At 47.3% G+C, this 17,100-nt stretch overlaps 1 protein-coding gene across 1 annotated transcript in view; it reads right to left on the reverse strand.

Annotated features, from left to right (window-relative positions):
• The window catches only part of ar (androgen receptor), a 71,157-nt gene that overhangs the window by 17,044 nt on the left and 37,013 nt on the right, over positions 1 to 17,100 (reverse strand). Inside the window, exon 4 of the mRNA XM_076987732.1 lies at positions 325 to 621. Coding sequence (XP_076843847.1) covers positions 325 to 621 — 297 coding nt within the window. The remainder of the gene's footprint in view (positions 1 to 324; positions 622 to 17,100) is intronic.

Genomic DNA, 17,100 nt, shown 5'->3' on the forward strand with positions numbered 1-17,100 from the left:
CACACCTCCTCCGCACCCGTGTGACACGCCGCAGACACAAACGTGTCTCACAGCATCCTGGATACCTGGTCTGTAAACCTGCTTACCTTGTTAATAAATCACCTGCTCTAAATGATCTGGTCTATAAATCACCTGGATATCCTCCTATGAATCAACTTGTTATCTATCATTTAAATCCACTTCATATATCACATGATGACGTGCATGGTCACATGATGTCCTGTGTAAATGGGAAAAAAACTGCCCTGATATTTGCCTTGAGCCCATATGCCCACCTACCCATCCGGAACTCTGGGGTTGCCCGGTTACCCGTGTCGGACGCACCTGGAAGCCCTTTGGCCCACTTGACGACCTTAACGAGCTGCCGCTCCCCAAGCTCGTTAAGGCTGGTGAGGAGGGCAGCGGCCGAGTCCGGCTGGGCGTGGTCATGTCCGGCGTTCACCACCTCCGGCTCGATGGCTTCCAGGATGCTCAGGAACACGTGTTCTGAGTGGAAGGTGAGGCCCAGCGTGGGGGAGGGCATACGCTGCCCCTCGGCCATGCCCAGCGCCTGGACCACGCCCACCGGCAGAGACTCCTCCTCCTGAACCTTCAGCTGACCAATCTTCTTCAGCTTACGCGCTGGGGAAAGGAGTGACAGAGGTGTGGTCATTAGTTCCTGTCCCCATATTGGCTAACACACACAGTTTCTTGCTTAAGAATGATGTTTTATTTCTCTGTACATATTGCAGTCTTTGTTTTAACAATTTCTCACTCTCATCTTGTGTAGTACTCATCAAAACCTGGGCCTTCTGGAGTCAGCTTTATAAATAAACCTGAACTTATATGATATAATACGCATGTGTGTGTGTGTGTGTGTGTGTGGTTGGGGCGGGTCCTTATGTGCTGGCTAGTACCTGCTATTTCATGGCTCAGAGAACCCAACATTGTTTCTCACTGAGGAATGAAGCAGCGTGTTCAGTAGTAGCAGGTGAGGTTGAGGACGGAGAGGGACGGCTGCTCACAACACACAGGTTACAACTCACTAACACACTAACTCACTAACACACTAACTCACTAACACACTAACACACTAACTCACTAACACACTAACTCACTAACACACTAACTCACTAACACACTAACTCACTAACACACTAACACACTAACACACTAACTCACTAACACACTAACACACTAACTCACTAACACAATAACTCACTAACTCACTAACACACTAACTCACTAACACACTAACACACTAACTCACTAACTCACTAACACACTAACTCACTAACACACTAACACACTAACTCACTAACACACTAACTCACTAACACACTAACACACTAACACACCCACTACCTTCCAGAGGTACATGCCTCCTCTCCTGTATATACATCAAGTGTGCAGTGGGGGAGACAGTCAATCACTGTACACTCATTGCCCAGCATGAGTGCACAAAACCACAGAATTTGCACTGCAAGTTTGGGTTTCCACTGTAGCTCCTCCCACAAGCAGCACTGCTTTCTACTGATTTCAGAGCTTACAGTCATTTTAATTGCACAGTATACACTAATAACACAGCAAGGAAATACTACCAGACACTAGTGAACCGGTGGAGTCACACCCCGTCTACTGTGAAACACCCCGTCTACTGTGAAACACCCCGTCTACTATGAAAACACCCCATCTACTGTGAAACACCTTGTCTACTGTGAAACACCATGTCTACTGTGAAACACCCCGTCTACTATGAAAACACCCCATCTACTGTGAAACACCTTGTCTACTGTGAAACACCTCATCTACTGTGAAACACCTCGTCTACTGTGAAACACCTCGTCTACTGTGAAACATCTCGACTACTGTGAAACACCTCGTCTACTGTGAAACACCTCGTCTACTGTGAAACACCTCGTCTACTGTGAAACACCTCGTCTACTGTGAAACACCTCGTCTACTGTGAAACACCTCGTCTACTGTGAAACACCTCATCTACTGTGAAACACCTCGTCTACTGTGAAAACCCCCATCTACTGTGAAACACCTCGTCTACTGTGAAAACAGCTCGTCTACTGTGAAACACCTCATCTACTGTGAAACATCTCGACTACTGTGAAAAACCCCGTCTACTGTGAAACACCTCGACTACTGTGAAACACCCCGTCTACTGTGAAACACCTCATCTACTGTGAAACATCTCAACTACTGTGAAAAACCCCGTCTACTGTGAAACACCTCGACTACTGTGAAAACAGCTCTATGTTCAGAAGCTGAACAACCTGGCCCTGTGCTCAAAACTGCTGGTTTCTTTAATCACTGCAATGTACAAACCATGCTAGAGAAATTACAACTGGTTTCCAACTGGAGACAAAAAACTCTCGATCGTATGAACAGAAACAGGAGGTTCAAAAGGCAGTGCTGCTCCCTCACACTAGATGCCACCGCTCCCCCCCTCACACAGCCCCGTGCCTCCAGCCAGCACAGAATACAGACACAGCCTTGAGCAACACCCCCCCCCCCCCCACCTCCACCGCTGGGAGTGAATGTTCAAGTGTGGATTGAGGAGACCAGTCAGGTGCGAGAAGTCTGATCTGCCAACACGAACTGCTGAAAGTTGATGCAGTCAGAACTGCACTGTTGATCCACAGAAATATGCAGTGGGGTGTAAGGAGCTATGTCAGCACTTCCACTGAGAACATTATACCTGTGAAAATGCACGAGGACATGTCACTCCCAAAGGGCGGGGTTAACTGTGAGGGGGCGGTTCTTACTGCACACCCACCTCACCCATTCCTGGAGATTCTGCTGCCACCAGGAAGGAACCTTGCAGGGCCACAGAAGAAACCAGGAGACGCTATGGCCACACGCTGGAGGACAGAGACAACACGACCGCCGTGATGGTCCAGACGCCAGCGCATCAGCACCGGAGAGACACGATCAGAGGGACACAGACACACCACGCTGGACAACCACACCACGCTGGACAGCTACACCACGCTGGACAGCTACACCACGCTGGACAGCTACATCACGATGGACAGCTACACCACGCTGGACAGCTACACCACGCTAGACAACTACACCACACTGGACAGCTACACCACGCTGGACAGCTACAATACGCTGGACAGCTACACCACGCTGTACAGCTACACCACGCTGGACAGCTACATCACGATGGGCAGCTACACCACGCTGGACAATCACACCACGCTGGACAGCTACACCACGCTGGGCAGCTACACCACGCTGGACAGCTACATCACGCTGGGCAGCTACACCACGCTGGACAGCTACATCACAATGGACAGCTACACCACGCTGGACAGCTACACCACGCTAGACAACTACACCACACTGGACAGCTACGCCACACTGGACAGCTACACCACGCTGGACAGCTACACCACGATGGACAGTTACGCCATGCTGGACAGCTACATCACGCTGGACAGCTACACCACACTGGACAGCTACACCACGCTAGACAACTACACCACGCTGGACAGCTACACCACGCTGGACAGCTACATCACGCTGGACAGTTACATCACGATGGACAGCTACACCACGCTGGACAGCTACACCACGCTAGACAACTACACCACGCTGGACAGCTACGCCACGCTGGACAGCTACGCCACGCTGGACAGTTACGCCATGCTGGACAGCTACATCACGCTAGACAGCTACGCCACGCTGGACAGCTACATCACACTGGACAGCTACACCACACTGGACAGCTACATCACGCTACCAGAACAGCAGAATTGTTTCCCGCTTTGAAGCCCCCATCTCTGAGTCACAAAGGAGCGCCATGGCAACGGGGAGCACACAGAGTGCATCATTCAGAGTGAGATTGGCAGAGGAGAGCCAGACCCTGAGGAGAATAAACCCAGGCTGGCCCAGACTCCGCCCCCGCCACACAGGGCTTACCCATTGTACTTCCTGAGAAGCCTGAAAAAGTTTGGCGTGCCCCCTAAAACCCTTCGTGCCTCCTACAGGGAACCATCACAGCAGCAAGATCTCAGCAGCAGGATCTCAGGCTGGTTTGGGAAGCAGTCTGTACAGGTCGTTTACACCAGGTCCTCAGAACACCATCATCAACACACCATCATCAACACACCATCAACACACCTCATCAACACACCATCAACACACCTCACCAACACACCACCATCAACACACCATCATCAACACACCATCAACAACACACCATCATCAACACACCATCAACACACCATCAACACACCACCATCAACACACCACCATCAACACACCATAATCAACACACCATCATCAACACACCATCATCAACACACCATCAACACACCATCACCAACACACCATCACCAACACACCATCAACACACCTCATCAACACACCATCAACACACCACCATCAACACACCACCATCAACACACCATCATCAACACACCATCATCAACACACCTCATCAACACACCATCAACACACCTCATCAACACTATCAACACACCTCATCAACACACCTCATCAACACACCACCATCAACACACCTCACCAACACACCACCATCAACACACCATCAACACACCATCATCAACACACCTCATCAACAACACACCATCAACACACCACCATCAACACACCTCACCAACACACCATCATCAACACACCATCAACGCACCATCATCAACACACCATCATCAACACACCATCAACACACCTCATCAACACACCATCATCAACACACCTCATCAACACACCATCAACACACCACCGTCAACACACCATCATCAACACACCATCAACACACCATCATCAACACACCTCATCAACACACCATCAACACACCACCGTCAACACACCATCATCAACACACCATCAACACACCATCATCAACACACCTCATCAACACACTATCAACACACCATCATCAACACACCATCACCACACCATCATCAACACACCTCATAAACACACCATCAACTCACCATATATCTGTAAACTGTTTACCATATCTGTTAATTGTTCAGCTTATCTGTTAACTGTTCAGTATATCCGCTAACTGTTCAGCATATCTGTTAACTGTTCAGTTTATCTGTTAACTGTTCTGTTTATTTACTAACTGTTCGGTTTATCTACTAACTGTTCAGTATATCTGTTAACTGTTCAGCTTATCTGTTAACTGTTCAGCATGTCTGTTAACTGTTCAGTTTATCTGTTAACTGTTCTGTTTATCTGCTAATTGTTCGGTTTATCTCCTAACTGTTCAGTATATCTGTTAACTGTTCAGCACATCTTGCTGTGCTCCTGACCACAAAGTGACTGTTGAGTGCAACCAGCAGTCCATACAGAACACTGGCATGTGTTCTTCACACTGAAGTTCTAACAGCTCCTGAACATTCATATGAATCAAATATAAAGTTGTAAGCATGTGAAAAGGAGAGTATGTTATAATTGAACAGAGTAAACCATTAGCTTTGTATTACTTCTGTTTATTCCAGACACAATATTGAATCTCACAGAGACTGAGCCTCAGGCACAGATAATCAGACACAGATAATCAGACACAGGCACTTTGTAACACCTTTTCCAAAAATCACATCTGTACATGAAACACTGAACAGGTTGCCCTCACAGGTCTTAGGCCAGTCACAGCCCCAGTCCCAATCCCAGTTCCAGTCCCAATCCCAGTTCCAGTTCCAGTCCCAGTCCCTTCTTCACAAAAAGACCCTCCAAAGGAAGGAAAATAATCATGTCTCAAGTTTCTGTGTGTTTCTGTACAGCACTCAAACAGTCCCATCTCAAAAACATCCCAGACCAGCCAATGTCCCAGCAGAGAGGACTGAGAGGTGTTAGACACTGCCCTTAATAACAATCCTATATTGTTAGGGGTTGTAAAGAAAACAATGATACAATCTGATGATGAAAAACACAATTAAAGGTAAAGATTCTGATTACCACAGAATCCACATAAGGCATAGTAGTAAGAAGGGACAGTCTGAAACCAGTTCTGGGTCCCTCACAAATACAAGATGAGAAGACAGCAAAAAGGACTTTTGCTTTGACGGGGGGATTTCTTGATGGACACTGAACTTCCTCTTTGAATGGGGGGCAGGGCCTCTCTGTGTGACTCCACCCTACGTGTCAGGTAAACAGACCTAAGCAGAGCCATGTATGATGGACTATGATACATCCGCACACTCATGTAAATGTTAACTTCCACCGTCCTTCGCACTTGATGTCGTGATCGGCGTGAGGTAGCTTTGTCTGCTTCTGTGCTGATGTGTCCCTCGTCTCCAGCTGGGTCCTTTAGGACGGGTGGAAATACAATATGCTCAGAAAAATTATGTCACTCGTAACAACACATTCGCTCGCACACCCAGGTACTCAACACTCAACTCCTCTAGCAGTGCTCAGCAAGTGTAAGTCACCACGCTGATGCCTTCCTCCTCCTCTTCCTCTTCCCTCGCCGATACCCTTGCAGACATCCAGCACTGTAGCGGCACCAACAGAGTCAAACAGGCAGATGGTGGGCAGACGAGCACCAAACTAAAATAAAAAACCCTCAACGGCAACAGCCACAACCCCACTGACTACGCACAGCACCAGAGTGGCTTCCCTTCCTGGGTAGAGAGATGGTCCCAGTTAAATGCTTGCAGACTGATGGGAGTGGTGGTGAGGAGCGGTGCTTGGCTGACTGGTGTTACCTGGAACCTCTGGGCATGGGGAGCCAAGCCAGACAGAATGTTGGTGATGCCAAACTGTGGATGGGCCTGGGCACCTTCCTCTTCCCCACTCGACCTCTCATAGCACCGGTGTCCTTAGATGATGCATTGGCTGTTGTAGGAAAGGTAACAGGGCAGGAATGCAGATTATTTCAATGGGCACGTCACGCAAGGTCCCCCTTACCTTCACCTCAAATCTAAATGCTAAATGTTAAGGTTGAATCTGTCATAAACGGTGGTGACTGCCGTCTAGATGTACCCCGACTCGTCCTGCGTCTGTCGACGGAGGTGCCACAGAAGGATCCGGTCTCCCTGGAACGGTTATGCCTAGTTCCTCGTCTACAGTACTCATGATCCGTCTTCAACTGCTGAGTCAAACGGGCAGTACCGTGGGTGGTGCTAGTACACATCTGAATGAGAGAAAGCTGCCTCTGTGGCCACTGACGATTGGCCTCCAGCAGACCAATCAGAGGCATCTAGGGGTAAATAGTTTGCAGGTACCATTTCCTAAGGGGTGAGGCACAGAGGCACACCCCCACATAACCCCCCACATCTGGACTGCTGGATACATCTTGCTGAACGTGGCCAATTCGAAACACCAGCTGGTTAGAATGCTTTTGGGGCAATCGAAAACCTGGAACAACCGGATCTGTGGCACCTGGACTGTAGTCTCTGTGGATTTATCTTGTATTGGTACTGGAAAAGTATAAGTTGTGAAGAAGTCATTCATGACAAAAATGTCCCAGCCACCCGAGATGAAATGAATCCAACCCAACTACCTGGAAAAAGCAAGATGTAAGAATAGGAACGAGTGGGGTGTCTTACGTCTGGGTCATCTTTGCTGAGAATGCACTGAGGGCAGGTCAACACCCACTCGTTGCTGTAGGGACCTATATTGGGATACTGTGTGCTGGTGATGATCCTGCCATAGTGCTCTGGAGTCCCATGAACCCCTCTCACCAACACTCGTCCCCCCAGCATCCTCCACTCTCACAGCAGAAGAAGTACAGGCGTCGCCTTAACGCCCTCTGATCCCAATCCCAACACTGCCACAAATCCTTTCATTCTTGCACTTTCCCTCTACAGTTGTCAATTAGCTGATCCTGGTTTGCCCTTTTGTCTGGTTTTTGCACAGCTCTGCAGTTTGCCTTCCCACATTCTCCAGGCATATTCTGGACAAAATATCTCCCCAGTTTATACTTAATGCTGTATAAGTGGTTTGGTTAATTGCATGACCTTTCTCAGCTCCTCAAGTGCACAAAGGCTGTTTGTCAATAAAGTCCTCCACCTGCTCCATAGGAGTCTTTAGGTCCCATTTCAGGGTGAAGACCTCAAACTTGAGGAAGTTATAGTTCTGATGATCCTGCTTGTAGTGGTGCAGGACTTGGCCAGCATAGGCTGACACCCCATCCATTCTTTACCTGGGAGAACGCAGGTCCTGGGCAGCTTCTCCCTGGTACAGACACACCTTTACAAATGAATCCTTATGCATCACAGAGGTCCATGCAAAGAAACCAAGAATCATGCTTTTGATTCATCAACACGACCACGTGGCACAGTGGCTACCACACTCCTGAATCACTCCTGAATCACTCCTGAATCACTCCTGAATCACTCCACTCTCCAACATGCTCTTCCGAAGTTTCTTCAGCTCAGGATAAAGGCTCGGTGGTGTTGGTTGATACCTTTCTTTCCCTACTCAGTGGTGACATGTCTTTCTTGATGTAGTGTGCACTAACCCGGTATGGGTTACCTCAGTATCAGTACCTTGGTAGTGAGAACAGGCTTCCCTCCCCTGTATGCACTACTGATCTCCACTTAATCACTTCTGCCCCATTGGCCATAGCTGTAGGTCCATCTGGTGTAACTGTAGGTCCATCTGGTGTAACTGTAGGTCCATCGGGGTAACTGTAGGTCCATCAGGGTAACTGTAGGTCCATCGGGGTAACTGTAGGTCCATCTGGTGTAACTGTAGGTCCATCGGGGTAACTGTAGGTCCATCTAGGGACTACACCTCAACGTCTGATTGGACCCCCGGAGCCCCTATCTTCCCCTTCTTCCTGACCCAGAGTTCAGTGTTCATATCTCTTCTTCCTAACCCAGAGTTCAGTGTTCATATCTCTTCTTGCTTCTCCAGCAGTTCATTCTGCAATTCTTCATGCAAAGCTTTGTTCAATCCCATCATCACGGAGTCTGTGGAAAGGTAATCTTTTCTCATCATGGTGGGGGCCTCTGCCTCCCTTTACTCTAAAGTGTCTAAAGTTCTGGAGCTCTGCTACAGTCTCAGTGAAGCTCAGTTCCTGATGGAGACTAGCCCATGATCTCACTGTCACCAGGCTCTCACGGTCTGCACTCACCTGGACTGTTCTGGAGGACCAGAACAGAAGCTGAACTAGAAGAAACAGCTTCTTCTTCTGACACTGTGGGTTCAACCTTCCATTACCCATAATGCTTGGAGTGATCCAGCTAATGCAAAGCAACTATGCCAAAAAGAAAAAAACTTGCAATAAGCAATTATGAACCACTAACTTATCCGTTTTATTCAAGGCACACAACAGGAAGTCACAGAGAGCCTTCTGAGCAGTAGGCACAAGGCGGGTGGGTGCAGATACTTTATTACATCACCACATAACCTGTCATCACCACAAAACAACCACACAACCACAAATCAAGCAAAATAAGCAAAACAGGAAAATATAAACAAAAGAATATCACACAGCAGACCATAACCCTGAGGAGTGGAATGGAAGATGTTCGTAAAGATGTGCGTTGGGTACAAATGCTTAGAAAAATTCCATTGTCCATTCTGAAAGGTTGCAAAGTGAAAAATCTGAAAATATATAAAGTGATAAAAACAGTGTTAAAAATTATTTTGTGTGTGTGTGTAAAGTTGTAAAGTGCTCTTGAGATCACGAAAGGCGTTATATAAATTAGACAATAATAATTTTTATCCTGATTACCACACAACCCCAGTAAGGAGGTCTAGAACAAGGTCTGAAACCAGTTCTGGGTCCCTTGCCATTAAGGCACCAACATATTTTAAAAGGACTTTTGCTTTGGCGGGGTATTTTTCCCAATGGACACAGTTTCCTCCTTGAATGGGGGCGTAACTACTCTGCGTGACTCGACCCTATGCGGATAGTAGACATATCCTAAGGGGAGACATATGTGTATGATGGACTATGGCACATCTGCACTCGTCACTGACAACGTTTTCCTCTTCACGTGATTTCGTGATCAGTCCTTTTGGCTCTGGTGGTTGGTCCGTCCCTGCTGCTGACACGTCCCTCTTCTCCGGCTGGATCCTTCAGGGCGGTGAAAATACAATACGCTCAGAAAATCGATGGAAACACTTAAAAACACATTCGCTCGCACACCCAGGTACGAAACACTCTCTTCTCGCACAAACAGGTACTGAACACTCTCCTTCTGTAATGCTCAGCTAGTGTTAGTCAACAGCCCCCAACAGCCTTTCCTTGTGTTACATGAGCAGACGTCCAGTGTCACGGTGGCAGTGACAGCAACAGTGGCAGACAGACACATGATGGGCAGACAGACACATGATAGGCTGACAGACACTCGACGGGCAGACAGACACTCGACGGGCTGACATATGGTAGGCAGATGGGATGATTGTAAGACTCTGCAGCACTGCAGATTAATAGAATTGAGTCCCATATTTAACTGTCCTCTCTAGGGCAGTGATCAAGGGAAAGGTTAAATCAAGGGAAGGCTTAAATCAAGGGAAGGGCTAAATCAAGGGAAGGGTTCAATCAAGGGAAGGGTTACATCAAGGGAAGCGTTCAATCAAGGGAAGGGTTAAATCAAGGGAAGGGTTCAATCAAGGGAAGGGTTCAATCAAGGGAAGCGTTCAATCAAGGGAAGGGTTACATCAAGGGAAGGGTTCAATCAAGGGAAGGGTTCAATCAAGGGAAGGGTTAAATCAAGGGAAGGGTTCAGTCAAGGGAAGGGTTCAATCAAGGGAAGGGTTTAATCAAGGGAAGGGTTCAATCAAGGGAAGGGTTCAATCAAGGGAAGGGTTCAATCAAGGGAAGGGTTAAATCAAGGGAAGGGTTACATCAAGGGAAGGGTTCAATCAAGGGAAGGGTTCAATCAAGGGAAGGGTTCAATCAAGGGAAGGGTTTAATCAAGGGAAGGGTTCAATCAAGGGAAGGGCTAAATCAAGGGAAGGGTTCAATCAAGGGAAGGGTTCAATCAAGGGAAGGGTTCAATCAAGGGAAGGGTTTAATCAAGGGAAGGGTTCAATCAAGGGAAGGGCTAAATCAAGGGAAGGGTTCAATCAAGGGTAAATACATTGCACCTGTTCAGTCTCAGTCCGTCCAACCATTATACTGTGTTTGTTACCAACACACACACACACACACACACACACGCAAGTGCACGTTCACACAAACGCATCCAAATTCAGAATACCAGCAATCCTACTTGTGAAAGTGATTAAACTCTTGATGATCATAATACAATCTATGACAAATGTATATAGTTTATATAGACACATAGATATAGTTTATATAGACACATGTATAGTTTATATAGACCTATAGATAGAAGAATGATACTGTAACTGAAAAAACTGTGTGCAAATATAAACTCATGATTGTTCATGATTTTTAAAGACTTTTAAGTTTTGCATATGAGTGTCCAGACTGGTCCCTGCATGCCTGCATGTCACACACTCTAGTTTTGATTCCAAGGGCAGTCTGACAAACATCTAGTGTGAGTGAGTCAAGTCATGCTGACCTGAATCTTACTTGGGTTACCGCGTGTTTCTAAAACTAAAACGGCATCAGAGTTTCCCTCTGTCTGCCAGTACTTGGGGCCTAGCTATGTTTCTGACCGACACTTTTGAAAAAACAGAGAGGGGCACGGTTGAGAGCGCTGTTAGCACGAGTGTCGGCAATGTTTCAAAGATCAGCTTGACCAGTGCATTCAGGAGGGGGGGGGGGGGGGGGGGGGCAAATCTAGCAAGCCAGAGGATGAGTAATCAACTCCCACAACCGAGACACTGGGCCCAGACACTGGGCTCCCACGCCAGACACCGGGCCCAGACACTGGGCTCCCACACCACCCGCCTGATTGCTATCTCAGGACCAGCGTGGGAGGTTCTGACTCCTCCCCCAACTTCCCCCCTCCCCTGACTCCTCCCCTGACTCCTCCCCTGTATGACAGCCCGGCCTCCAAAGCCCCTTTGGCCCAAATACAGCAGCCTTGAGGAGACAGCCGTGGGTCTTTGGTGAGCCCAAGGTGAATAAATACCAAGTTAGGAAACAGAATGTGGCCTTGTGTGCTCTGGGAAATGTCACTAGCTGATAACCAATGTCCTCTCCTGACATCTGATCCACTCCCCTGAAATGTGATTTTGGCTTTTGCAATTAAAATTGGCATTGTGAGGTCACCAATCATGGATGTTCCCACTGAGAGCTCTAACAACACACTTAACTCTTTTAATGACTTGGTACTGGTTTAATTTAACTACCATAATGCTAGTCAGACTAATTGCACCCTACAGTTAATTCATGAAAAATAATTATAAGCTTTACAATAATGTGATTATTTTGAGAGCTAACAACAGGAAAATATTCAATCTTTCAATACAGCACCACTTCTACTGGTCTAATTCCAGTTCTAATGGTCAAATTCCCATTCTATGTAATCAAAACCATCAATAAATCCAGTGACGTAATAACCGATCTGCTTTAGCGTCATTCAGCCAGTTTAAGTTCTAGATGCGATAAATCAGAATGAAGACAGGAGACAGGCAGCTCTCAGCTATCTGTCTGAACCTCATAAACACACTGCAGCTGCCCCTGTCTGCAGTTTTCCTCCCAAACACCTCTTAGTGGGGCAACGGAACGTGAACTGTGAGTGTCAGAAGTGTCTCAGTCAATGATCAGTACTGTCTGTTTACTACGGTCCCTTTATCACGATTATTTAAAGACACATTTATCAATATTTTTAAAACGTAGAAAATGATAGTTTTGCAGCATTTGAAAATGGAAAACAAGCAAGCACAAAGTTTGCAGTAGTTTCAAAGCCGATACTGTAAAAGCAGGGAGGTGGTAAACAAACACACAGTCATGCTCAGGAGGACCTCTCCCCCGCCAGAATAAAAGCCCCCGCAGTCACAGTGAGACATTAGTGCAGTAAGCAGAGTGAGCATTGGGCAGGTCTCGCCAGTGGACGTAAGCTCACGGCTGAACGATAAATTCGGACAAGGGACAAAGAAATCTTTAAGCTGGAGAAAACTGCACAAAAGCCAAAGAACCTTCTGGAAGAGGCTGAAACTGTCTGTTTCTCACCACCATGTTTACCAGCATGGTCTCTTCTACACTGCAGTTTCATTTTCTCTCTCATACACAGACACATAACCCTAACATCTAACACTTAACACCTAACCCTAACACTTAACCCCTACATCTAAACCTAACACATAACACCTAACCCCTAAACCTAACACCTAACCCCCAAACCTAACACATAACACCTAACCCTAACACCTAACCCCTACATCTAAACCTAACACATAACACCTAATCCCTAAACCTAACACCTAACCCCTACATCTAAACCTCAAACATAACACCTAACCCCTACATCTAAACCTAACACATAACACCTAACCCCTAAACCTAACACCTAACCCCTACATTTAAACCTAACACATAACCCTAACACCTAACCCCTAAATCTAAACCTAAAACCTAAAACATAACACCTAACCCCTAAACATAACATCTAACCCCTACATCTAAACCTAACACATAACACCTAACACATAACACTTAACCCCCAAACCTAACACCTAACCCCTAAATCTAAACCTAACACATAACACCTAACCCCTAAACCTAACACCTAACCCTAACACCTAACCCCCAAACCTAACACATAACACCTAACCCCTAACCCTAACATCTAACCCTTATTCCTAACCTCTAATCCCTAACCCTAGCACATAACCCTAACCACACTTTATTGAAAATAAATGATGCCTCAGAGCCTCATAGGTGTTCAGTGTACATGAGAGTGTGTTCAGGGAATCATAGGTGTTCAGTGTACATGAGAGTGTGTTCAGGGCATCATAGGTGTTCAGTGTACATGAGAATGTGTTCAGGGCCTCATAGGTGTTCAGCGTACATGAGAGTGTGTTCAGGGCATCATAGGTGTTCAGCGTACATGAGAGTGTGTTCAGGGCATCATAGGTGTTCAGCGTACATGAGAGTGTGTTCAGGGCATCATAGGTGTTCAGTGTACATGAGGATGTGTTCAGGGCCTCATAGGTGTTCAGCGTACATGAGAGTGTGTTCAGGGCATCATAGGTGTTTAGCGTACATGAGAGTGTGTTCAGGGCACCATAGGTGTTCAGCGTACATGAGAATGTGTTCAGGGCATCATAGGTGTTCAGTGTACATGAGGATGTGTTCAGGGCCTCATAGGTGTTCAGCGTACATGAGAGTGTGTTCAGGGCATCATAGGTGTTCAGCGTACATGAGAGTGTGTTCAGGGCCTCATAGGTGTTCAGTGTACATGAGGATGTGTTCAGTGCATCATAGGTGCTGCCTCATGAAGTGAGTCTGATGTAGTTAGTCTGATGTAGTGAGTCAGATGTACTGAGTCTGACGTAGTGAGTCTGATGTATTTAGTCTGACATAGTAAGTCTGATGTATTTAGTCTGATGTAGTGAGTCTGATGTATTTAGTCTGATGTAGTGAGTCTGATGTAGTGAGTCTGACGTAGTGAGTCTGATGTATTTAGTCTGATGTAGTGAGTCTGATGTAGTGAGTCTGATGTATTTAGTCTGATGTAGTGAGTCTGATGTACTTAGTCTGACGTAGTGAGTCTGATGTATTTAGTCTGATGTAGTGAGTCTGATGTACTTAGTCTGACGTAGTGAGTCTGATGTATTTAGTCTGATGTAGTGAGTCTGATGTACTTAGTCTGACATAGTAAGTCTGATGTATTTAGTCTGATGTAGTGAGTCTGATGTATTTAGTCTGATGTAGTGAGCCACATGATTTCTAAGATGCCGTTGATACTTTGATTCATTTTGTCCAAACATCCTGTTGTACTGTTCCCAGCTGAAGTCTAAAGTCTCGTCCTGCATTCATGATGGAATAATGGCCTTCTTTGGCCGTTTCCTGCCTTTCTGTGTGAACTACCCCTCCGGGGGTCGTCTGAGTGCAGCTGAACCTCAAACAGGGGCAGCGCTAATGCCGAGCTGTACGGCGGGAGGTCTACTAGCTACAACAGGTCCACTCTGCTGAAAGCCCTCTGAGGGACAGTTACGCTCATCTTCCTTGGGTCTGGTATCCTGACGCGGACGATGAGAGGTGAGCTCGTTAGTGCCAGGACACGGCCACTTCACCTGGGTCCACGTCTGGACCAGCACACCTGTCACACTCGCTGTCAGCAGGTCCTGCGTTAAGGCTGAACGCCATCCTTGGTCTGCTGTTGGCGCTCACATTTTATTACTGAAATCAGGTTCTGGACACTAAGCAGCCGATTTAAAAATCCTAAGTTCTAGCATCAGGTTTTGAAAAAAAAAAACTTAACCCCTAAATTTTGACAGGGAGAAACAGCTGGACTACCAGGTTATTACAGTCTGGTGTCTACCAGGTTATTACAGTCTGGTGTCTACCAGGTCTAATACAGTCTGGTGCTCTACGACCCAGCAGAGTTTAGCTCCAAACTGAAACTAACACACCTAATCCAGGAAAGATAAGACTCCAGTATCTCCTGGACTTAAGGGTCATGTTTGCTGGATGGGCAGCACTGCACACGACCCCTGCACGACCCGCCCCCTACACGGCCCCTAAACACCCCCTACATGACCCGGCCCCTTACACAACCTGCCCCCTACATGCCCCCTACACAACCCGCCCCCTACATGCCCCCCACACGACCCGGCTCCCTACACGGCCCCTACACGACCCGCCCCCTACACGGCCCGGCCCCCTACACGCCCCCTATATGACCCGGCCCCCTACATGACCCACCCCCTACATGACCCACCCCCTACATGACCCGGCCCCCTACTCGCCCCCTACATCCCCTCGAAAGTCCCGGGCCCCTACACGCCCCCTACACGACCCGCCCCCTACACGTCATCTACACACCATATACATGCTATCTACATGCCCCCTACATGCCCAGCCCCCTACACGCCATCTACACGCCATCTACACGCCCCAGCTCTGGATCAGCTGTAAGACCCAGATTTATTATTTATATTCTATTTTTAGTCTGTGATTGTGTCACTGCGATCACTGAAACTAAAACATGGATATAAACAGAACTGTGGGCTGGGCTTCACCTCACACACACACACACACACACACACACACACACACACACACACACACACACACACACACACACACACACACACACACACACACACACACCACTGTGATCCACTTCTACCACACTGCAATTTGCCTCCTAACCAGCAATCTGTCTGTCATGCTAAACAGCTAGGTCTGAAAAAACAGACCCCCTCAGACCCCCTGCAGGCAAAACACCCCCCCCCCCCCAACCAAAAAAACCCAGACCCCTGTACCATTACTGCTGAGGTATATCAGACACAGCAGGAGAAATAGCTGGTGTTCTGTAGAGGTCAGTTGTCGAGCTATTTCAGGGCCAGTATGCGTAGCAGGAAGGAAGAGGAGGAGCTATCAGTGTCAGAGCACGTGACACGTGGATACAACACATGACATGTGAATACAGCACGTGACATGTGAATACAGCACGTGACACGTGGATACAGCACATGACGCGTGGATACAACACATGACGCGTGGACACAGCACATGACGCGTGGATACAACACATGACGCATGGATACAACACGACGCGTGGATACAGCACATGACACGTGGATACAACACATGACACGTGGATACAACACGTGACACGTGGATACAGCACGTGACACGTGGATACAGCACGTGACGCGTGGATACAACACGTGACGCGTGGATACAACACATGACGCGTGGATACAGCACGTGACGCGTGGATACAACACATGACACGTGGATACAACACGTGACACGTGGATACAACACGTGACGCGTGGATACAACACGTGACACGTGGATACAACACTTGACACGTGGATACAACACTTGACACGTAGATTATTCAAGCTTCAGTGAATATGATCACCTGGGAAACAGCAGCACATTATTTCAGATGATCCCCAATGCTACAAATCTCAGGAGACCCCGATTAGGAGGTGATATCATCATCATTATTATGATCAATAACTGACTGGAACTGTGTCTGACAATATGTGAGTGTACAGTTTTATCCAATGCTTCAGTGATTCCCTGAATCTAGCCCGATCTGAGTCTGATACATTGATTCACTGTTCTGATAC

Source organism: Brachyhypopomus gauderio, unplaced genomic scaffold (genome assembly GCF_052324685.1).
Source record: "Brachyhypopomus gauderio isolate BG-103 unplaced genomic scaffold, BGAUD_0.2 sc54, whole genome shotgun sequence".
Classification (NCBI taxonomy): Eukaryota; Metazoa; Chordata; class Actinopteri; order Gymnotiformes; family Hypopomidae; genus Brachyhypopomus; species Brachyhypopomus gauderio.